Source organism: Toxorhynchites rutilus, chromosome 3 (genome assembly GCF_029784135.1).
Source record: "Toxorhynchites rutilus septentrionalis strain SRP chromosome 3, ASM2978413v1, whole genome shotgun sequence".
In the NCBI taxonomy this organism is placed as follows: Eukaryota; Metazoa; Arthropoda; class Insecta; order Diptera; family Culicidae; genus Toxorhynchites; species Toxorhynchites rutilus.
Genome location: NC_073746.1, coordinates 236,407,198 through 236,430,790, shown reverse-complemented (window position 1 = coordinate 236,430,790; position 23,593 = coordinate 236,407,198). Strand labels below are relative to the sequence as shown.

At 40.9% G+C, this 23,593-nt stretch overlaps 2 protein-coding genes and 2 non-coding genes across 10 annotated transcripts in view; 1 reads left to right on the top strand and 3 right to left on the bottom strand.

Annotated features, from left to right (window-relative positions):
* Window positions 1–2,019, top strand: part of LOC129775685 (D-aspartate oxidase-like) — an 8,072-nt gene extending 6,053 nt beyond the window's left edge. The window contains exons 2-4 of the mRNA XM_055780699.1: window positions 701–1,210; window positions 1,268–1,467; window positions 1,740–2,019. Of these exons, the coding sequence (XP_055636674.1) occupies window positions 701–1,210; window positions 1,268–1,467; window positions 1,740–1,876 (847 nt within the window). The 3' untranslated portion in view covers window positions 1,877–2,019. The remainder of the gene's footprint in view (window positions 1–700; window positions 1,211–1,267; window positions 1,468–1,739) is intronic.
* On the bottom strand, window positions 1,919–23,593 carry LOC129775683 (protein polybromo-1). 7 transcript variants are annotated; one of them, XM_055780688.1, is made up of 17 exons: window positions 23,372–23,593; window positions 23,169–23,298; window positions 22,189–23,107; window positions 21,740–21,966; window positions 21,071–21,675; window positions 20,882–21,014; window positions 20,721–20,780; window positions 15,448–15,821; window positions 15,062–15,386; window positions 13,098–13,185; window positions 12,401–13,031; window positions 12,172–12,344; window positions 11,940–12,112; window positions 11,790–11,849; window positions 11,236–11,661; window positions 10,654–11,173; window positions 1,919–2,419 (listed from the first exon to the last, which is right to left on the bottom strand). In XM_055780688.1, exons 2-17 carry the CDS (start codon window positions 23,283–23,285, stop codon window positions 2,103–2,105), a joined length of 5,148 nt encoding a protein of 1,715 aa, XP_055636663.1. In that variant the 5' UTR covers window positions 23,286–23,298; window positions 23,372–23,593; the 3' UTR covers window positions 1,919–2,102. The 7 variants fall into 7 exon arrangements, with proteins under 7 accessions (XP_055636663.1, XP_055636665.1, XP_055636667.1 ...); XM_055780690.1 differs by having other exon boundaries at window positions 1,919–2,404; XM_055780692.1 differs by having other exon boundaries at window positions 10,684–11,173.
* On the bottom strand, window positions 14,537–14,609 carry Trnaf-gaa (transfer RNA phenylalanine (anticodon GAA)). Its single transcript has one exon. It is a non-coding gene; the product is annotated as a tRNA-Phe (tRNA).
* Window positions 15,916–15,987, bottom strand: Trnae-uuc (transfer RNA glutamic acid (anticodon UUC)). The gene has a single exon. It is a non-coding gene; the product is annotated as a tRNA-Glu (tRNA).

Here is a 23,593-nt window from a genome sequence, read left to right as displayed (position 1 = left end):
TTGGGTTTGCTATGATTGACCATGTACAAGTGGTCTCAACACCAGGTGTTAAGGTGAACACATGAACGCATGAATAATTTGTCAATTTTTTTAATACAAGCGTGAGTCCGATCAGTTACCAACCGAAGGGGTAGAAGGTGTAAAAGAGCATCTAGAGCTTTGGAGGGTGCGCTAGCCATTGCTCCAGTAGAACAACGGGGATGCACAATCATGGAGCTTTGTTTACATTAGAAGATCAGAAATCGATTTATTCTAGATTCCGCATTTTGAACTGCATTATTCAGTTCATATTTACATCAGAGTGCATAGTTTGATCTTAAATAACACCGATAAACAATATTAAATGCAGGAAATATTATCTAACAATCGATTCTGTATTTCATCATACGGACTGAATTGTTTGAAATATATTTAATGATAGTAGTGGTGTGGTTATTATGAAAACTGAAATTGGAAACGAAGTAAACATCTAATGAAAGATGTTGTGATTATCATGTTTATTTTTTGCCTTCTAGCAAGATTGGTCGGATGCAAAACTCTTATAACCACAATCAAAAGGATTTGGGGAAAATGATTTTCAAACGAAACCATAGTTGTTTGTCTAACCCAGACATTTCAAGAGGTCGTTTTTATGCATGTGTATATCCTCAATTTGTCTTGTTCAAAATATCGAACCTCTGTTCTGCTTCTCTCTCTCCAGCAAATGGTCCTCCGATACACACGCATTTTTCCATCAGCTGTGGAAGAATGGCCTCGCATCTCGGATCGGTATCAGTCTGCAACCGTGCTTCCGGCTCACAACGGATCCCAAAGGTTACCCGGAACCCACCTGGAAGGACAATGTGTTCGGTTGCACAAAAATCTCACAAGCCGAACTCAAGCGAATCAGCCAGGAACACGGTCGACAATATACCGGCGGGTACCAGTTTGCAACGTTCACTTGCGAGCCCGCTGGGTTGTTGCCCTATCTGTTCAATCGATTTCTCGCTGTGGGTGGGAAATTTGTTCAATCGAAAGTGGACAGCATTGAAGGTATGCTAAAGGGCCGAAAGGCGGATCTGATCGTGAATTGCACGGGATTAGGATCGTTGGCACTGTTCGGCGATAATGAGGTGCTTCCAATTCGGGGTCAAGTAGCGAGGGTTTGTGCACCTTGGGTGTTCGAAATCATTTTGGATGATAGTGACGATGGCAATTACGTGATTCCAAAGTAAGCATACTTTTGTTCGGACTATTTCTATAGAACTTACAAGAAATTTGCATCTAGCACTGAAACGGTAATACTCGGAGGAACCCATCAGATGAATGACTTCAATCGAAATGTCAATGCGAAGGACAGTAAGTTCATTTTCGACGGGTGCGAGAGGATGCTACCCAGTTTAAAGAATGCTCCCAAAGTGAAGGAATGGGTGGGGCTACGACCAGGTCGAAGCACCGTCCGGCTCGAGCTGGAACATTGCGAAGCTGGTAAGCGAAATTTTCCACTATTTACGTGAATCATGTACCCATTATGAACGCACTATTAAGCCGGGAAAGCTGAGGGTAAAGTGCAGTTAATGCAGGAGCTTAAATAGGAAATGTACTTAAATAGTGTGTTTACAGCCACAATATGATAACGTGAAATGTTCAACAATAACAACTCTCATTTGGTCTGTTTCGTTATCAGTCTTGTTGTTAAATAGTTAACTAAGCATATTCAGCAGTTTGACTTGGGTGTCTAATGTTTTTACTATTTGCAGGTAAACAAACAGTTCCAATTATTCACAATTATGGCCATGGAGGGTGTGGCGTAACGCTTTGCTGGGGATGTGGTTCAGAGGTGCTGCAACTAAGTAAATCTTTGGATTTAACTAGGAGTGCTATAAGTAAACTTTAAGGCAAGCGGAAAAGTTCGGATCGATTGACGAACAAACAGCAATAAGTGGAATACGTTTATCGTTAATGAATGAAATCTTAAATTAGACAATAATAATTTGCATGATACAAATAGACAATAAAAATGTGCATAAATATTGTATATGCATCTTCAATAGTAAAATTCTTGTAACGTCCCATTGTCTCGTAAAAATAATTGATCTTACCATCATCGGTCAGGCTGAGACTTAGAACCGATTAAATTGAATGACATCCTTCATTAGAAATCCACGCAGCTGCCAGAGTGCATCGACAACGGCTTCTGGTTTTTCTCGTCCTTTCTTGCCAAGCCAGTGTACCGGCAGCCGGCTCGCATCCTGGTTCGGTATGGATTCCCGCGTGGCCGTCAACGTCTTCTGCCAGGGCGTAATGTAATGCGAGCCACTCTGTAGTCCCTCGATGTAGCGAATGTACGCTTCCGAGTGGAGAACCCGTTGCGGTCTGGGTGGCACCGTGACAAACAGCGGTTCTGCCGGTGGAGCTGGAACGACTGGTTGAGAAGATACTATAAGATTTAACGGTTTGTAACGGCCTTTTTTTTGGTAAAATGCATGCGGGCAATCGGAAATGTAAAACGATTAGAAAACCATTGGGGGAAGTAATTAAAATGCAATTAAAATAAAAGAAATTCCACAAGGCGTTGATCATCACTGCTCAAGCTGGGTAATTCATCCATCGGGAGTAGAGAAGTTCAAGAAAGGTTTTCACCATGAATAAGATAAAGTATATTGGCGATGCAAAGTCTCTAAAGAGAACTACCGTAACACTGCCTGTGTTCTAACTCTGCGCACTCTCGTGTATTTAGATTAAATAGACCAATTGACTATTGGTTGTGCGTATTAATGCTGTTGAATAGTTCGATTGTCTTTGCATCGAATATATGAACAAAAAATAAAGTTGTACAGAAAAAATATTGAATCTAATCTGACATCACTAAAAATGACAAATTTTCGTTCCTGTTAGCATCGTCAATTAGGGAAAATAATTATTTCTTCTTCACAATTTAACAAAAATGGTATTGTAGATTCGGAATCTATCCTAAATCAGTAAGTTTTAAGTGTTTCGTATTTGAATGTGACTTATTTGAAGTGTTCAAAATAAATACTCTCTCAGGAAAAAAGAATTTATTACGCGCAGAATGAAGGGTCTGTTTATTTCGTTTAGTTCCTCACACTGGACAGGATGAAATGAGAATGACTCCGGGAAAGAAAAATATGTGTTATTCCCGTCAGCAGCTTGTCCCCACCATGAGGATGATAAGAAAAAGTATTTCAAAACGCAGAGCAGCAACATATCAAGGAATCCCGGAAAGTACTTTCTGTGCACAACTGAAATTTAATTGTTACATGAAACGCAGTAAAAATAGCACTCAATTTGGTCCAGTGAGTAACCGCGGATCCAGAGCCGGGCTTTCGATTGACACGAAACGCTTAAACACGTCGGTGGTATATTTTCTGCGAATTATTAAAAGGAAGAACTCATTTAAGGGGAGTATTCCTGGATACAAGCGGCTGAATGGTTTCCTAAGACGCCATCCAAGCGAATAATTCCAAGTGCGCTCTCTAAGTAGCGAACTTTATCATAAAATCCCGGACTGCTTCCAAGAAGTACAAGATTCCACTCGAGTTCAACAAGGACGAAAACTACAAAAGACTTGTTCCACGAAAGGAAATGATTTTGACACCAGCTGGCGAAAAATACACCCACTGGTCATAAATCAAACATGTTAGGTTGGGGAAAAGTAAAGGGTGTGTCACATCAAATTGCATCACGGAAAAAACGCTGTAGAAATTCGCCCAGTAGACCGATCCTTTTGAAAATTTTAGACAGTAAAATAAAAACTATTAAACAACTTTTGGCATTTTCTTTTTATTCATACTTCGAGCCCAAGCCCGTATGCTCGCACCTTCCTCTTTACCCCGTCCATAAGGTTCTGTACAACGTCAGGTTGTAGTTTTTTTTGAACAGAAATCCATTTTCTCTTGAAGTCCGCCTCCGATTTGACAACTTTTGGGTTCTTCCGGAAGGCCTGCTTCATAATCGCCCAATATTTCTCTATTGGGCGAAGCTCCGGCGCGTTGGGCGGGTTCATTTCTTTTGGCACGAAGGTGACCCCGTTGGCTTCGTACCACTCCAACACGTCCTTTGAATAGTGGCACGAAGCGAGATCCGGTCAGAAGATGGTCGGGCCTTCGTGTTGCTTCAATAGTGGTAGTAAGCGCTTCTGTAGGCACTCCTTAAGGTAAACCTGCCCGTTTACCGTGCAGGTCATCACGAAGGGGGCGCTCCGCTTTCCGCAAGAGCAGATCGCTTGCCACACCATGTACTTTTTGGCAAACTTGGATAGTTTCTGCTTGTGAATCTCCTCCGGAACGCTGAATTTGTCCTCTGCGAAGAACAACACGCCCGGCAGCTGACGAAAGTCCGCTTTGACGTAGGTTTCGTCGTCTATTACCAGGCAATGCGGCTTCGTCAGCATTTCGGTGTACAGCTTCCCGGCTCTCGTCTTCCCCACCATGTTTTGCCTTTCGTCGCGGTTAGGAGCCTTCTGAACCTTGTATGTACGCAGGCCCTCCCGCTGCTTGGTCCGCTGGACGAATGAACTTGACAAATTCAGCTTATTGGCGACATCCCGGACCGAACTTCTCGGATCACGTCTAAACTGCTTAACTACGCGCTTGTGATCTTTTTCACTGACGGAGCATCCATTTTTGCCGTTCTTCACCTTCCGGTCGATGGTTAGGTTCTCGAAGTATCGTTTTAGTACTCTGCTGACCGTGGATTGGACGATTCCCAGCATCTTAACGATGTCCCGATGTGACAACTCCGGATTCTCGAAATGAGTGCACAGGATTAATTAACGACGCTCTTTTTCGTTCGACGACATTTTTCCAAATTTACGAAAAATTGACAGTGAAGCATGGCCAACGTGATCTATACACTCTTATCTGATTATCTGATTATAAGCTGAAGATATAATTCCTAAAAATTAAATTTCTACAGTGTTTTTTCCGTGATGCAATTTGATGTGACACACCCTTTAATCCATTATTTTTGGGTGAAATTCAAAACTATTTTTTATATAAGGTACACTGGGGCTAGTTGAAATTCGGGGTAAGTTAAAACGGAAATCATGACTTTTACTACTTACTGACGCCATAAAAATATATATACGAGTAGTAAACATTATTTTTCAACCCACTCTTTGACGGCCATTATCAGTATATTGGAATGCCTTAACGCAATCCGCGCCTTTGTTTATTTTTCCTTGTTCCGTGAAATCAAAAGAAACATTTTTGCGCGCTGACTCAATCGGTCTGAAAACACCGATTTTTTTAAAAATATCGCCAGAATTGCACATCAGGTAATCAAATAGGGATAATCAAGTGTAGTGATTTCGAAAACTAAACTGAAACATATTTTTCCGTGTAGCTCTGAGCATTTAAACTCACAACATGTTTTTTTTCAATCCTGGGGTAAGTTGTAACTAGTTAAAATCGACTATTTTTCAAACATTGCTGCAGATGCCGGACCTTATTTGTCGGTGATTGCTATATGAATGAATGTTGATAAATTTAAAAAATAATAATCATTCATATTTCGCTCCTCAGTATGTTCTACATAATTTATGAATATACAGACAATATACAAGACAAATTTGTTTTGCAATTAGGGGTCGTTGAAATATTACGCAATGTGTTTACTATTTTAGACTCCCTCTTCCCTGCTTAACATGCAACAAAGGGTCATTTGCATACAATGTTTATATTTAGTGAGATTTATTTATAAACAAGTTTTCACTAGGCATCCCCTCCTCGCTTTCTGAGTACGTTATGTAATATTTGAATATTATTTGATCCCATAAACCTTAGAGGCAAATGAACTGCAAAGTTTAAAGCCTCTTAAAAACAAAGAATGAATCAATCAAACCATAAACCTAGTGGTAGTTTCGAGAGACTCTACTCAGGCATCAAAGCGTCTATAATAGTATTCTTTCAATTGAATCAATCTATCTATATCTATAAGAATGGATTTCCCACCCTGATTCTTAAGAACTCGGAAACTACTGAACCGATCGACATGGAAATTGGTCGAGAACACTAATCAAGCGAATTGAACTAAAATTTGCATATGGAGGTTTTAGGGAGCAGTACATGTTCCTATGGTGGTTCGACTCATCTACCCCCTCTCTAAGAGCGAGGGGCTGTCATACAAATGAAACACGAACGTCTGCATAACTCGAGAACTTATCAAGCAAATGGAGCCAAATTTGGGATCTACACTGTTTTGTTGCCATTCTAAAAGTAACTCTATAATGTCTCTATCATAGAGACCCCTCTATGAGCGAAAAACTCTAGCAATAGATTTTCATCAACTTATCAAATCGAAATAATTGGCAGGTCATCGATTGCCCTGAAGAGCCGCAGCTAATTAACATCAACGTCGCTCAACAAATTTTCCCCGCCAACGATCTGTATAATCAATCAAACTACGAACGAAAAAGTCCGTATAGTTCCTGCCATGCTCTTAAACCATGTCTTCTACATGAATTTGGCATGACGAAACTTCGTTTTTAATTAGGAAGAGACATAGTCGAAAGTTTAGCTTAAAAATAAATATAAGGCATTGTAAAATAGATCCATTATTTTCTTTTATATGGGGTTAGTTATCTGTTTTTTGCATTGCTTGCTTGCTCTCCTTAAGTGGCATTAAAAAGATGAGATCCTACACTAAATACAGTTTTTGAACACAATTGTGATTGCCTGTTTCAGTCTTGTTTAAACTCGATAAATATATGGTGCGTATGGACTCTGTACTGATCAAATCCAGTAATAGACCGCCTTTCAATGAAACTGACCTGACAACGGCGGTTATTGGCGGTAGATGAAGGGAGATAATTTGTGAAAGAACTTTGTAGGCAACATTCAGGACGGTAATTAGACGAAAGTTTTTACAGGCTAGTTTATGGCCTTTTTTGAAGATAGGCCATAAAACCCCATCTTTCCACTACTTCGGTAGTTGTTTTGTTTCCCAAATTATGACAATCAGTCAATGTAGACAATTAGCCAACTTTTCCGGACCCATTTTGATGAATTCCGCTGGATGATTTATGATGTTCTTAACTTCACCTTTTGTTGGGGCTAGTACATTTTCATTATTCACTGCACCAACGGAATTCGTTCCAACGTTATCTTGGTCCTCTGCCTGTACGCCATTTAGGTGTTCATCATCTCCACTTTTCGATCACTTCACGATCGTTTGTCAAGATGCTCCAATCCTTATTCCGAAACATTTCTGCTCGTGGCATGAAGCCTTATTGGGATAGATTGAGTTTCCGGTAGAACTTTCGCGTCTAATGAGCGCTTCTAAAGGGCGAACACGAAATTATTGCGACACATTCAACAGGGCATAACTTTTTTACCATTGGGTAAAAATCAACCAAATTTTATACACTTTCTCATTGATGTGTATTGTCTACATGCTGTTAAACTCGAAGTCGTGTTTTTCGATTCAACGAAAATGGAGGTGAACCAACGCGAGTCGGGAGAACAAATTATTTCCAAACACCTGGAATTTCCTGACCTGTCGCACCGGCAGTTGGGAAAAATGTTGAACATTCGCCATTCAACCGTCTCCAGAGTGTTGAAGCGGTTCCAGGAGCGGTTGACGTTGGACCACGGCAAAGGAGCTGGAAGAAAACCGGGACCGGAGAACAAAAAGACGGAGGGAAAGGTGAAGCGGATGATTAAAGCAAATCCCAACGTCTCAAGCCGTGATTTGGCTAAAAAGATCGACATGTCGCAGAGCTACGTCCAGAATGCAAAGAAGAGAGCTGGACTACATACATACAAGGAGTTTTTCACCGACAAGAGCAAGTTCGATGTGGACGACAAATTTAAGAAGAAGAAAATGTCGAAGTTCGCCTCCAAATATCTCGTTTGGCAGGCCATCTGCTCTTGCAGACTGAGGAGTGAGTCTTTCGTGACAAAGGGCACAGTAAATGGCGAGATCTACAAATCTGAGTGCCTCGAGAAGCGCCTTTTGCCGTTCTTGCAGCAGCACGACGAAGCTCCGCTATTTTGGCCAGATTTGGCATCATGCCACTATTCTAAAAGTGTCCTGGAGTGGTATGAGGCCAATTCTGTCCATTTTGTTCCAAAGGACATGAACCCGCCAAGCTGTCCGGAGCTGCGCCCGGTGGAGCAGTACTGGGCAATAATGAAGCGGAAACTTCGGAAGAGCAAGAAGACAGTCAAAGACGAGAAGGACATGTTAAGAAAATGGAAAAAAAACTGAGAAACTGGTACCGGATGCCACTGTAAAGACTTTAATGGAGGGCTTCAAGCGAAAATGCGTTCAATTTTACACTCAAGGCTCCATCGATTAACTTTTCCTTTGATTTTTGAAGTAAATATATGTATAAAACTACCCTAAAATTTTGGTTTGATTCTAAACATTAGAAGAAAATTGGCATGACATTTTCGGTGCCGCAATAATTTCGTGTTCGCCCTTTAATGAGGCGCTTCCTTTACCGAAAGAGTTGGGTTTGCTCATTCTGCTTCTGTTCAAGTCGCCCGCGTTTTGACGGGTAGCATGACACAACATTAGCTCCCGCGCAGTGTTCTTCTCGCGTAACACCTTCATCATCGAACCACGCATCCCGTCGACCTCGTTCCACGTGACCTAAGATGTTCTGCACTACCCTGTTGATGGCTGTTTTAAGTATGTTCCAACAGTTCTCAAAAAAGGGTTCTTTCAGTTCGTCCTCTTCCGGCAGCGCAGCTTCGAACGAATGCGTGTAGTTTTCGGCGAGATTTTGTTTGATTTGGTGACCACCAGGTTCATCAGTGGAGGAATTTGGGCTAGAGGAAGGTATTACGTATGGCCATATTCTCAGAGGTGGCGAAATCGATGACTCTTGGGCCGTTCTTATTATGACAACAGAAAGTTTATCGAAATAAATTCAATTTTCAGGTTTCGTTTCGTTGAGTAGTTGGAAGTTCTTGTTTACAAAATCACATTCCCTACCCCAGAAAATATTGATTCCTAGCCCTTCCCACTAACACTTTCCCCTCCTGCGATTATCATAGAGAGCAACTAGGAAGTGTATAGCCTAATAAAACTCAGGCTCATTTTTGTTCGCTACAACTTCTATCATAGCAAAACTCCTGCATACAGTTTTGAAATGAGGTATGAAATGAGTATGTGAATACTCGTATCAGAGCTTGGAAATATTGAGCTTGTTAAGCAACATTGAAAATATATTTTTATCAGTGTAACGCGTTTATTTTGCTTGTCGATGCTACTGTCATTCATAAGAGACGAATGAACTCTCAGAGTTTAAAGTCTCTCTAATTCAATACCTTCCTTCCTTCCTGTCATTCATTCGACGGCAAACAAATTTACAACTGTGTTCATTCATATTCATTCTGTGCTCTCTGAGCTTTCCTCAAAGCTCGAGTCATGAGAATTCATTCACATTTATTTATTGCCATTGAATTGTCAGGAATGTTGTGACTGTTCATTTTCAGTATCCCGATATGTGTGTGATTTTCTCATTGAGTCAGTGCCTTGCTTATTCAGTTGTTGTTGAAGTTACTCCGAAAGGGCAACGCAAATCGGTGGCGCAAGCGGAAATGCCAACAAAAGAGCAAGATCTGCATGCACACTCACAGCTAAGGATTGCTTAGGCTTGGACGGCGAGGGGGCATTCTGCAGAATCGATCCAAGCAGCGAATGCAAACTGTGTCAGCCAAAGCTGGATGTTGGCAATTTCATCCGCTAATCCTATAGCATAGTTTGATCCGTTTGCAAAAGGAAGCTCGAAATATTCCCATTGTGGTCGTGTCTTGGACACCACCATTTTATGTTCGTGTGTTCAGAATTTAAAAAGAATTAAATGTTTGAAATTTGAGTCAAGACGGTATTTTTTACATCGGAATTCTTCTTTTGAAGCATTTCTGACAAGTGGATTTGGAACTGCATATTCATTATGTAAAATGAAAGCAATTTAACTGAGACGGAAACCTTGCATGCTTGAACAATTTAATTTATTGTCACTATTATGAGCATTCTGTACTTTCTTATCTTCCTCAACGAATTTCTCCGTTTCGTCAGTGTCCGAGAACGATGCTGATAGTGAATGAACTGGTATATTAATGTCAATGAATGACAAAACTAGGGATATTTTGTTTTGCTCACATTCCGTGAACGCAGAACAGAACGAAAAACAGAATGAAAAAAAAACTGGATGAATCAACTGTGAGTGGCTTGCTGTGATTGTGAGGTTTGGCGTTGGTTCATTTTCGGTATCCCGAATGCAATGGTATAATGATCGAATGTGGCCGGAAATTCAGCTGAAAAGATTGATGTGATACAGATATTTCCAAGCACTGACTCGTATAAAAAAATATAACATCCACATGCACATAATTAAAATGAATAATTTAGGGAAATACCGCATTTTTCTGTATCTGGGATTCTTTGTATATCTACATCTTATTGAACAAATTCGATGAACACAAATCATTCTTTCATGCCGTGAAAACAAGGTTTCTGAACTTCTAGAGCTACCCATGTATGAAACCCCGAAACTCAGTTGCACGCTCATTACAGCAATTACGAAAAATAACACGAAACTGTACGAGACAATCGCATGCTTACTAATGAAAACATCGCCCCCGGCAGGCACTGAATACAAATGAAATGAAATTATTATAACAACAACAAACAACTCACAATTATAAAACGGTGCAGGTTGGTAATTACTTGACTGGTTGCTAGCACTGGTACCGGCAGCAGCGGCTCCGACCGGTTGTGTCTGGTTGGCTAGGGGTGTGCTTGTTCCCGACCCGGAGCTGGTGGCGCCACTCGATGAAGCTCCACTCTGGGATATGTTCGGACTTCCCGCGGCCACCGGAACCGGCTGCGGCTTGATCGTTGATGGATGGGGCTGCGAAATAGATTGTCTCTTGGCAGCCACAAAGTTCTTTCCACGATCCTGTGGCTGCACAGGCTTAGCGGCGGTTTTTGTCAAATGAACTTCACGGACGTGTTTCACCAATCGCTGCATATGTGGAAAGGGAGGCATATTACGGCGTAATCGGACGCAATTTCGCCAAATGCATGAAAACTCCTGCTCGGTGGCTTTCATGAATGTTTTGTACACGCAACCGGTCACGTCGGTGATACAGTGCTCCATACAGTCGAACGGATCTTCAAATTGATGGTCGCACTTGTCCCAAAGACATTCGTATACCTACGAGAAAGAAACAAAGTATATCGTAATCTGAGAGAGAATGTGTAAAAACAAAATCGTACATGATTCGCCACGATCTCTTGCACAATCGGTCCTTCGGGTTTCGTAGGCGCCGGACTTGGGCAATTCGTGTCACCCGCTTCCGCTGCAAGCTTGGCCGCATTCTCCTCATTCATCTTCGATGCCCGCTGTTCCCAAGCCGCTTTTTCGTGATCCATAAGCGAGCGCCACTCATTGCCAACGATACGCGAAACCTCGCCGAATGTTGCCTCCGGATTGCTAGCGCAAATCGTCTTACGATGCTCGCACGAGTAGAGAATGTATCCCGTGACCAACTTTTTGCCAGTTTTGTTGGACTTCTTGCTGGCTGTCTGCGGCGTGCTGATCGTACTCGGGGGCACCGGCGAAGCGGTAGCCACAACATCGGAACCGATCGACGGAGGCCCATCGATTGAATCATCGATGATACCGAACTCGTCTTTGCATTCCTGAAAACAGGGAGCATCACATTATCGATAGTATTGCTACTAATATGGCCACAGTTGGCTTGCGTGAGTGAGTACAATCGAATTTATCACAAAAGCAAACTTAAACAATAAGATTAATAATTATTTACCAAATCAGCTGTAGGAATTGGCCTGTTTTCCTGCAGTGCGGCAATTTCGCCGCATGTGACCTACGAGAACAATTAACAGAAAAATAGAGAGCAAAAATCTAACGGTGAGGTAATCCACACGCACACGCAAACATTGGTGCAAACACAAACCTTAGGCGGATTGATGGGGCGTCTGAAATGATATATCTCGTCGGTAGTCACCATTTGCGAGTGGTTGTATTTCTTCAATCCTCCCGGCCCTAACTTCCGAATTTGTTTCTTCAACTCATCGTAAACTGAATCGCAGAGCAACACATCTGATTCGGCGATCTCGGTTGGGCGTCCTGAAAAAAATTAGGGGAAGCGTGAGATGTGTTCCATGCTAAAGTACTTATTATATTACTTGTGATATATTCATGGTGCTCTAAAACCGCACATCGACCAACAATTGCGACGGTGGGAGACGTTTCCTGAACTGTTGAGAGCAGCACTTCCTGGCGGAAGAACAATCGACTGATTGTGCCCGGAACTTCGGGAGGAGTGAGCAACCACGGACCACGACAAAAAGATTTTCCACTGAAATATTATGCGTAAGAATTATTAGATTCTAACAAAGCATTCGATGGACTCACTCTTTAGTCTCCCAGATGGATTGAACCTGAGCTACTGACTGCTTTCCGCTTTCCGTTGCCACATAAACAAAATCACCCGTTTTCACAGTGCCTCCACAAACCGTGTTGTACTGCTCGAAGTAAACGCTGCCTTCCTCCCCACCATTCACATAAACAACCACATTAGGTTTTTCCTTTTCCGCAATCGCTTCCTGCATCTGAAGTTCGGAGAGCTCCTCCTTGTGCTTTTCAACGCGTTCCTTGAACACGGACATCACCCGTTTCACTTCTAGTGGTGTATCCCGTGGAACCAGTATGACTGGATCGTTGGCTCGAACCAAATTCCAGGTTTTAATCTTTTTGAAAAACCGACCCTTCGAGCTGTACTTTGACTCACACACGAACACATCCTTATCGGCGAAGCCTTCCGGGCGCAACTTGAAGTATTCCTTCACGTGCATCACGAAACACTTGTTCAACGCCTGGGACAGCGGAACCGCCTGGTGCTGATCGCTTTTGAACACCTCCTGTTGCATGAATTTGCGGGTTTGGACGTGGTATGTCTCGTACGGCCGGAGCATCATGTTTCCGTACATCATCTTGACATTGTCATTGTTAGTCCACAGACGCTCAATGTACATGATTCCGGGGACTGCAAAATAACATTGTCAATGTACGTATTCAACTAACGTTATAAGAATATCGTAATATAACTCACTTTTATTGTCCGGGAGTTCTATGTAAACAAAATCGCCAGGATAGTAAACCTTCTGGTCCATGGTCATGCTTTCCCCTTGGGATGGTTGCTGCAAAAATAAAAGTTTGAAATCAAAACATAGATCGGACTCGATTATATACAATCTCGGACTCGATTGATATTTTTATATTTCAAATTTGATTTATTTCAAGAAAAATATGTAATATTTCAACGTTAAGGTGAAATTTATTTAATTATTATAATTTTTACAGTGGAGTAAAAATTGTGATTTTGAAGATTTTGTTTGAATTCTCACCAGGAGTTGTTTATAACAATGTAGCAGCGAAATTAAGAAAGACAGAAGCTGGGTCTCAAAGAACAAATTGTAGAGCGAGCTTTAACTTCATTTGCCACCAGTTGCGAGTGGTTGTATTTCTTCAATCCTCCTGACCCTGGCTTTCGAATTTGTTTCTTGAACTCGTCAAACACTGAATCGCAATCATCACGTGATGAAAAGAAACATGTTCATTACGAATTTTTGGGATAAAATTAATAATAATAAAACTCTCACAATCACTATCTTTTAAGTTTTTCACTTCAAAAATGTTATTCAAATTCAATAATTTAGAAGTTTCACAACTACACTCTGTCCAACTTCTAAACGACCACTCTGATTCTATTTCGTTGCAACACAAACAGTTAGAATTTCAACAAGATACATTCATACATTGTTGAATGCTTAAAATAAAGTATATTGAAGGTCAATTTCGTTCAAAACAGTTGTTTCTTTATTTATTGTGTTTAAATATGATAATTTCAGCTGTCCAGTTTCTATAAGACCACTTCAAAATTCATAGTATTATCAATGAAACATTCAAAACGATGGACTGATTTACATGTCAATAATTGGCAACTTTTGGACTTCTTACCAAAACTTGACGAATTGTCACCAGAGTAACATTTAAATTGAAATATTGCATTATTTGCATAAGCGGTTTTAAGGAATTCGAAGCTGGTTTAGCTGTTTCCTCCTTATACCGGTCAGAGAGCTTCGATTTACGTGGAGTACTCTACTTCTTACCGTATCCTTGAGGATTCGCCAAATAATTGAGCACTACTTGATTGGATCGTGGATCAAAACAACTAAAACAACGGAAAATGTAACTGGTCTTATAGAAACTTGACACTTGAAAAATACAGAAACATTCGTTTACGCTCAGCTAGAGGCGAATGAACTGCAAAGTTTGAAGCCTCTTAAAAACAAAGAAAGAAGGAGAAGAAGTTTACGCTCAGCGCTTAAATCTTACAAACGAAGGCGACAGAATCGTCTTACAAAGTGTACTTGTCGGTTTTTCCCTGATTTCTCCTACAATGTTTCAAAAAATCGAAGGGTTGGGGGGCAAGGTAAAGGCCGGCTGATTTGACTTGGAATTGCAACTTAGAGGACAAAAAAAAAGAAATGCCGAAACCCGGGATTGAACCGGGGACATTTAGATCTTCAGTCTAACGCTCTCCCAACTGAGCTATTTCGGCTCATGATAAAATGGTATATATGCTGCTATTTTAAGCAAGCGATTCAAAGATGAAAGCGCTACACAAATTCAGCAAAGAAACTGTTTTACCGACATAACAATGTTTGTTGAAATGCATTTGGATAATAAATCTTGCATACTGATTTGCGATGTCGCATAAAACCATCCGTTGCTGAAAGAACACTAAACTGAAAATATGTAATATCTCTCAAATGAAGGCATGCTCTCTTCAACAGTTAAAAATTATCTTGGCCACGTCCTTGCAACTGCTAAGCAAAGACAAGGCATATGCCATCGCCTAAAGCAGGGATTCTCAAAGCGGGGTTTCGACATAAACGAAAACTGATTTTGGGGGTCGACGAGGTTTGAAAATCTGAAAATCTTTCATCGGGTTCAATTTTGTTATAGAGGGAAATAATAACATGCAGCAAAATAAAGTTGATTGTGACCTACCATAGCATCCGACTCGGTATCAGCGTAGAACTGTTCCTCCAAAAGCTTCGTCTGTCGCAGTGCCTCAACAGATGCACTCAGATGCATCGCGTTGTAGCTCAGAGCGGGTGATTCCAGCACCTTACCGTGTCTGCATAATTCATCTCGTTTCTTAATGAAGAACGACTGCAACTCGATGGAATCCTCAAACACTTGGGAATCGGTTCGACTCAGCTTACGTGCTCTCTCCAGGCAGGCGAAAATATCCTCCTGGAACAGATCCAACCGTTTGTACAAACCCTTGTCTAGGCGTCGTTTGATCAAATCCAGCGAAATTCCACGGACCCTAAGAAGATACCATCCATTAAAATGCTCCGCCCATAGTTGAAATCAATGCTTCAACATACTTAGTCCCGTCAGTTGATTCATCATGCTCGGGCAGTTCTGACAGAGAATCCGAATAGCAACGGCCTTCCTCGTCCTGATAGTTGTAGAGGGCAGTGAACAGTGACAAAAACAGCTCCCGAATGGCCTGCTGAACATCCGGAACGGTTTCATCGCTGCGCAGTGCCTGCTTGGTTTGGATCACCAGCTGCTGCAGACAGAGTGCATCCTTGTATATCTGTGAGTCCGGTTCGTTGTACTTGCAAGCATTCTCGAACATCAACATAAAATCTGCCGCCATCTCGTCTACACTGTCGTAGCTCTGCTTCCGCAATTTCTGCTCAATTCTCTCGATATCGATGGGATTTTTGATGATGTCGTAGTAGTCAGGATATTCCTAATAGAAAGAAATACGTTGAAAAGGCTTAGTAAAAGCAAGATTTTTTTGTAAAAAAAATCATGATAAAAGGTTGACATTCTAGAAAAAAAATTTCCCATACCGGGAATCGAACCCGGGCCTTCTGGGTGAAAGCCAGATATCCTAGCCACTAGACCATATGGGATGCTGCACAAGATAGCTTCTTCATGTTCAAGAAATAAGAATATGGTTCACCTTAAACCTAAAGACGAGGGAAATATTAGGCGATTGAATTAAGCGCCACTCTTACTACACGTAACGTATACTATCAACCAGTGTTGAAATACATAATTTTCGGTAAGCTCAAATGCTTATATTTTTAAACTACGTTGTATTGAAAATCTATATATTCCGGACGAAAATTAAAAAGACAGATCAAAATTTCATTTTGGCTGATATTCATTTTTTTAAATCAGCGATTTTTTAAAGCTACTGGTGAAGTTTTATACGATATAATTTTATGCGACTTTTGTGCGGTCTCTATTCCTCGCACAAAAACAGGTTTGCCTGTACACGAAAAACTGCAATTGTTAAAATTATGAGGCTTATGAATACAGTGCACTATCTTTCTCACGTTGCGTTTTGCTTGGGCTAACTTCTCAAACTGTACCGACCAAAAGAAGCAACAGTGTTTGCCGATTGAACGTTTCTCTGACTAAATCACTTTCGTTTGTTCAAATATGGTCTTGCAGAAGTTATTTCCCCCGATGGCATTCGTTTGTTGTGACATGCTACGAATCATGACACAAACGAGAACAGAAGAACTCTGCTTCGGATAATACTAAGTTAACTAAACTTGATTATCGCTTTCTGTGCTGAAAATTTATATTATTCTCTGCCTGTCATTCGCTATATATCGAAACTCAAGCATCATTAAGCAGCAAAATCATACAGACTGCGCGAGGCGAATGATTCATACTCTATTGCCACAACTGAACCTGACCCATAATTGTCAGCAAGTGCAACACTATGTATATAAACAATAAGTTAGATACTCAGGAAAGGGTGATAAGATTTTATTTTTAGTTTTAACGCTACTATTCTTTGCGTTTTCCTGCTCTTCTTACTGTTTGGCTCGTCTCCCCTTTCCAATACTGTTCAGAGCAAAATCAATTATATCTCGCTGGCACCGAAAATGAGTTTGAAATAAATAAACGCGAACGAAAAACACGAATAACTCCATTAGGGTCTTCTAGATTAAACGCTCACGCAACAAATTTTCATAACAACTACAAAAGTGAACTGATTGAACTGAACTGAAACGTAAATAATACTTATTTTAGAACATTTCCGATGTGACTAACCCTTTTTTCGATAACACGTTTTAAACGATGAACAAAATTCTTTATGCACAACTCTAACATTACGACTTCGATGCTGTTGAAAATCCGAGTTATTTCTTCTTTGAGTTCCTCCAAATTTTGTTGCTTGCTAACATAGCAATGGTCCTTCACGTACTCCCAGAGGAAATAATCGACGACGAGAAATGTTGAAATTCTTACCATAAGGGGACAAAGTTTCATTAAGGCTTCGGTTGCTCGAGTAATGCGATTTCACTAAAAATACACGTTCTTGTAAATTGTACATCTTGACACTAAAAACCGTCCGATCAGACTGAACGAGTAGCCGAATATTATCGTCCCGAAGTGGGGAATGCAGTGTTACCATCGACGGAGTGAAAAAAAAAATTATGAGTGGTTATTCTATTTTTTTTGCGTGGGCGTTTAATCTGGAAGACCCTGTAGAATTTGCTGATGACTTGAAGCAGCTGCTTGCTGCGAATGTACAGAAATATAACAAAAGGGAGAATTCTGGTATGTTTAATTATACTATTTCGTTCCATTGAAGAATATTCGAAGTAGTAAACAAGTGATAACATCACATCGAGTTTTGAAACCTTGTCTTATTGTATACTTTATGGGTATCACAAGGCAGGCATCAAAATATGTAACGAGCATTTGTGTTTTTAAAGAAAATGCTTCATTTATCATCTAAATTTATATTATCGCCTTCAAAATAAGCTTCTTATGAAGCAATACACTTTTTACAACGAACAATTCAGTCATCGAAACACTTGTTTATATGTGTATTTATGAATTGCCTTAAGTCCACGCATCGAATTCGATTTAATGTTTTTAATGCCGTCAAAACGGGTAACACGAGGCCATATCTGGAGAGTACGGTGCTTGTTCAATCATATTCCTGACATTTTTGATCACAAAATTCGTGAACAATGATCGATCGATAAGCTGGTGCATTATCGGGACGCAACATCCAAGTGTTGTCCTTCCACAAATTTGGTCGTTTGTGACGAATGTTCTTACACAAACACCTCAACACCAGAGCTGCACTGTTTCGTCAATATCACTGACAACTGACTAGCCTTTAAACTATAAAACTATAATCACGGAACAACATGTATAATTGGTTTTTCAGAGTTACGGCTGGTTTAGAGTTCCCGTGAACGTGAACATGAACAGGTGGTGGAATCATTTCACGGTGAACCACTTTGCGAACAAACAACTCAAAATATTGTGGTGAAGAAAATGTTTTTGTTTACGTTCACGTTCATATTATAAGTTCGCCAGTAAACGTGAAGTAAATAAACATCGCGCTTCAATAAAGTAATTCGGATAAAATATACAGTTGTTCACGAATCAACCCGAAACAACGAAGTTTTCAACATGTGCAGAAATCCGATTGAAAAAAATTGCATCCATATATTTTTCATTTAAAATTCGAGAGTTGCTGAACATATCCTTTTACAGTTCACGGCGAAATAATTTTCAGAATGCCTTGGGACATTCGAACGTGAACATGAACGGGGAAATATTTAGACGTCTATATTCACCACTGTTTTCACGTTCACGTTCACCGAAGTCGGTGAACTATGATGAGTTCACCAACATCTCGATTCCACGGTGGAAATTCAGAATCATTGTGAAATATTGAATTAATCCACTTCTATCACTATGAATTGGGTTTAAATATGTTTCTCAACTAGGAAATATTTCTACCTATCGTTTCAAGATGTTTTCCTCGCATTTTATATATGGGCTGATGAATTATTAACAAAAAAATGTTTGTTCACGTTCACGTTCACGGGAATTCTAAAGCAGTCTTTATTAACTGCTAGTGGTTAAAGTTGTGATAAAGATCAATTCCTTTTAAAACAATTCGTGAAACACTGTTCCGGTCTTCAGCTTCGTTTCTCTCGAGTTGATGTAAATGTTACTTAGGACCTTTTCAAAAGTTACGCGAGACTTGTTCCTAATGACAAATCGCCTTCAAAATTGACATTGAGGCCACTGACAGAAGCAGCAACTTGAAAAAAATGTTCAGCGGGAAGATTTGAAGCATTGTATCGTTGTATCATACTATAGCTTGTTGGAAAGGTATTTTTGCGCGCTATAATATAGCCCGTGACAGTGTTTTGTTTGGTTAAGTCGTTCGCAAGTTATAGTGTCGCAAATATGGAGCAAAATAAAGAGAAAATCCGACATATTTTACAGTACTACTATGACAAAGGCAAAAATGCATCTCAAGCTGCCAATAAAATTTTTGCAGTTTATGGACCCGATACAGTTTCCATTTCCACCGCCCAACGATGGTTTCAACGTTTTCGTTCTGGTGTAGAGGTCGTCGAAGATGCGCCACGCTCCGGAAGGCCTGTCGTCGAAAATGGCGACAAAATCGCTGAATTAGCCGAGAAAGACCGGCATAGTAGCAGCCGTAGCATCGGCCAAGAGCTGGGGATAAGTCATCAAACCGTTATTAACCATTTGAAGAAGCTTGAATTCACAAAGAAGCTCGATGTATGGGTGCCACACACGTTGACGCAAAAAAACATCTTTGACCGTATCGACGCATGTGAATCGCTGCTGAATCGCAACAAAATCGACCCGTTTCTGAAGCGGATGGTGACTGGCGATGAAAAGTGGGTCACTTACGACAACGTGAAGCGCAAACGGTCGTGGTCGAAGCCCGCTGAAGCGGCTCAGACGGTGGCCAAGCCCTCATTAACGGTCAAGAAGGTTCTGCTGTGTGTTTGGTGGGATTGTCAAGGAATAATCTATTATGAGCTGCTTCCCTATGGCCAAACGCTCAATTCGGACCTGTACTGCCAACAACTGGACCGCTTGAAGGTAGCACTCATGAAGAAGAGGCCATCTTTGATAAACAGAGGCCGCATTGTCTTCCATCAGGACAACGCCAGGCCACACACTTCTTTGGTGACGCGCCAGAAGCTCCGGGAGCTCGGATGGGAGGTTCTTTTGCATCCGCCGTATAGTCCGGACCTTGCACCAAGTGACTACCACCTGTTTTTGTCCATGACGAACGAGCTAGGTAGTCAGAAGTTAGCCACAAAAGAGGCCTGTGAAAATTGGCTATCCGAGTTTTTTGCCAATAAGGAAGCGAGCTTCCATAACAGGGGTATTATGAAGTTGGCATCTCGTTGGGAACAAGTCATCGAACAAAACGGCGCATATTTGACTTAAAACAGATTATTGTAACTAATTTTATGAATAAATGAAAATTCAAAAAAAAAATACCGCAGGACTTTTTTGACAGCCTAATATTTGAAGAATGTATACTATTTTTGAAATTTCTCAAATTTTCGGAACACTAATGATAAATAAATAAATCCATAACCCATGCGATTGTATGATCATACCATCAAAAACAAAACTGGCAACATCCTCCAATAGGTCTAGTGACTAAAATTAAACGCGAAGACGAACAAAATCGCTTGAAGACGACTTTTCAACTGTGCACATACTGCTTTATCGACGCCGAATAGTATTCGTTCGCTAGTAAACTTCTTACGAGTAGCAATGGGGAAAAGCAACGTTTTAAGCTAATTTACTCAAAATTTACCTTTTTCTTTCCACATGCCCATCCAACACAACCAGCGGTGATGGTGTGTGAAACGGAACACCGGAAAGAGGGAAGAGAAAAGTACATAGGATCCTTTGTAGGTCAGGTTTTTTCCCTAATAAAATTAAAAGTACTCTCTGGAGGTTCGATAAGATACTTACGTTTTTGGAAGGCAGTTTCACAAAAATGAAAGACAGCTGCCGATTCGCTTTCGGCTCCCGATATTCACGGACTGTGTCGTACAGATGTTTCAGCTTAGACTCCAACGTGTTGAGCTTGTTTCGGGGCCTTGAACTGAAAGGAATTCGTTAACTAATGTGGGGATGATCTTGATGCAAAAAAGAGCTTACACTTTGGGTGTGCTGAAACGTTTGCTGATACTTGAAAATTCTTTAAGTTTTTCATTCAACGCTTTCTCCAATATGTTCGCATCCTCGTAAATCACCGAACCCTCCTCATTATACTTCCTACAGTTGGAGAACATCAGCCGATAATCTCCCACGACGTCGTCCAACGTTCCATATCGATCCGATTTCATGTTGGACTCTATCGTAGTCATGTCCATCGGATGTTGAATTACCTGGTAGTAATCAGGGTAGAGCTTTTTCGATGGTTTTTCCATAAATAGCGACATCGGTTGACGGCCGTTGACTGTGTACTCCACCAGAAATTCGTGCAACGAAAGTAGCTTTTTCTTTAGCGTTGCGAGCAGCGATTGTCGATTGCCGGATTTGACCAAAGGAGTACTGGTTCCCTGCTGCACCGCCGCTTGTGATGGTGACTGCATTGAGACCGTGGAGCTACGTGGTCGTCCCTTCTTCGAGGCGTTACCTTTCGCTGGAGTAATAGCCGTTGCGATCGAAGAAGAATCTGTGTCATCTTCTTCGTCACTTTCCTCCAAGTCGCCGGAGTCGATCAGTTTTTGGTTGAGCAGTTTTTGCATCTTGATGGCGTCCTATAATAATGAAAATGAATAGTATTGAAGTTGATACATTCTACAGGCTTCAGAACACACTGACCTTGTAGACCTTGCTGTTCGGAGGGTTCGACTTTTTCGCATTGTCCAGCATCAGATAAAGATCGGCACTCATATCGGTCACGTTGGAATACAGTCCTTTTTTCAGCTTGTTGCGTATTTGTCCCATCGAGATAGGCTTCTTGATAAGGGAGTAATACTCCGGATGGAAGCGTCTGTTGGGCAATTTCCACAGCGATTCCCCCAGCGGAGCGCCTACAGCATTGGGATCTATAAGTGTTTTTGGTTGATTTGGTTGACGGGATAAACGGTCCACAAGGCAAACAAACCGTGATTTCGGGTGATGGGCAATATATAAGTAATATAAAATCACAGGAATGAAGGGATTAGGGTAATTAGGTAAACAGGAGAGAAAAGAACAACAAACCGAATGTTAACCAAAACAGATGACAAACCTAAACGTGAAAAACAGAAACAAGAAAAATGCATTACCATTGGTGTTCGCCGTGTTATATAACTGATCAAACAGTTGCCACAGGGGACCATCACCATCGGTTTCCATCGAATCATCCAAATCATCGTCTGAAGTTTCGACTTCTTCTTTCAAAGCGGCCACCATTGCGCTCAAACTCGTACCATTTCTGGATTTCCGGTTTGCCCCTTTCCTATATCGACCGGCTTCGATTTCAGCCTTCCGAGTCATAAATACTCTTTTCAACATCTTTGCATCCTTATATATTTGCGAACCAGGTTCGTTAAATGTGCAAGCATTTTTTATCATCTGCAAAAGATCCTTCTCCATTTCATTTAAATTAGAATAGGCGTTCGTTTGTATCTTAATGGCGATACATTTCAAATCGATAGGATGATCGATTATGTCATAATAGTCCGGATACAGTTTCTTCGATGGAAGCAATTGGAACATCCGGTGCAATTCTCGGTTTTCGTCCGTAGCCGTCATAACGGCGTTGAACAATTCCTCGTACGGATCCGAATCATCGCATTCGATCTCATCATCATTGGTAAGTGATTTCCGTGGCCGGGTTATCTTGCGCGCCCTCACTTCACCCATTTCTTGATCCTGCTGGCTCTCTAACAATTTGGATTTGTTAGCATTGAAAACATCCAACAGTTGGCACGCATCCTGATACTCCGGCGAGTCCGGTTTATAGAATGCTTTGGCATTCTTTACAATTAACTCAACATCTACCGCGAGATCATCGACATCTTCGTACGCTTCAGTTTTCAACTTTTGCTGAACCTTCAACAAATCGATTGGATTTGCCACAACCTCATAGTAGGAAGGTTCCTGTCTGCGTTTTGGTGCTCTGATAAAAGTATCGCACAAAGTGCTTCCGTCTTCTTTCTTGAAACTACGAATTGATTCGTACAGCTGTTGACACAATTCACTCTGCAAAATAAAAACATAACAAAACTAATGGTTCCGGGGCTTGCACATATTTTATTTATACCGGATCAAGCTTCTTCTTCTTTCTCACTGAGGTAGGCATTGGGGATTGCTCCGGAATGCTGTCATCGTCACTGTAGTCATCTTCTTGCATAGAACTGGTTCTCCTTCGTTTGCTCATTGTGAAGAGAGAACTGCAAATAAATGACGAAGTGTTAAATAATTTTTAAGCTATGCACTGCAATATATAAACAAAAATCGATTCACTTTCGTCACTCCACTGATACAGATGCTGGAAAACCCTCTTTAAATACCGTATTTAGATATTCACTTTCCAGATTTATTCCGTTATCGGTAGACAAAAGTTTTGTTCAACGTTTGGCAATAGTTTTACACGCCATTTGATGATATTAGACAAATAATTAACAATTTTGCTTCGTTATGCACAAACATTCGACACGAAACCTGGAAAAGAAAATGTCAGCCAAG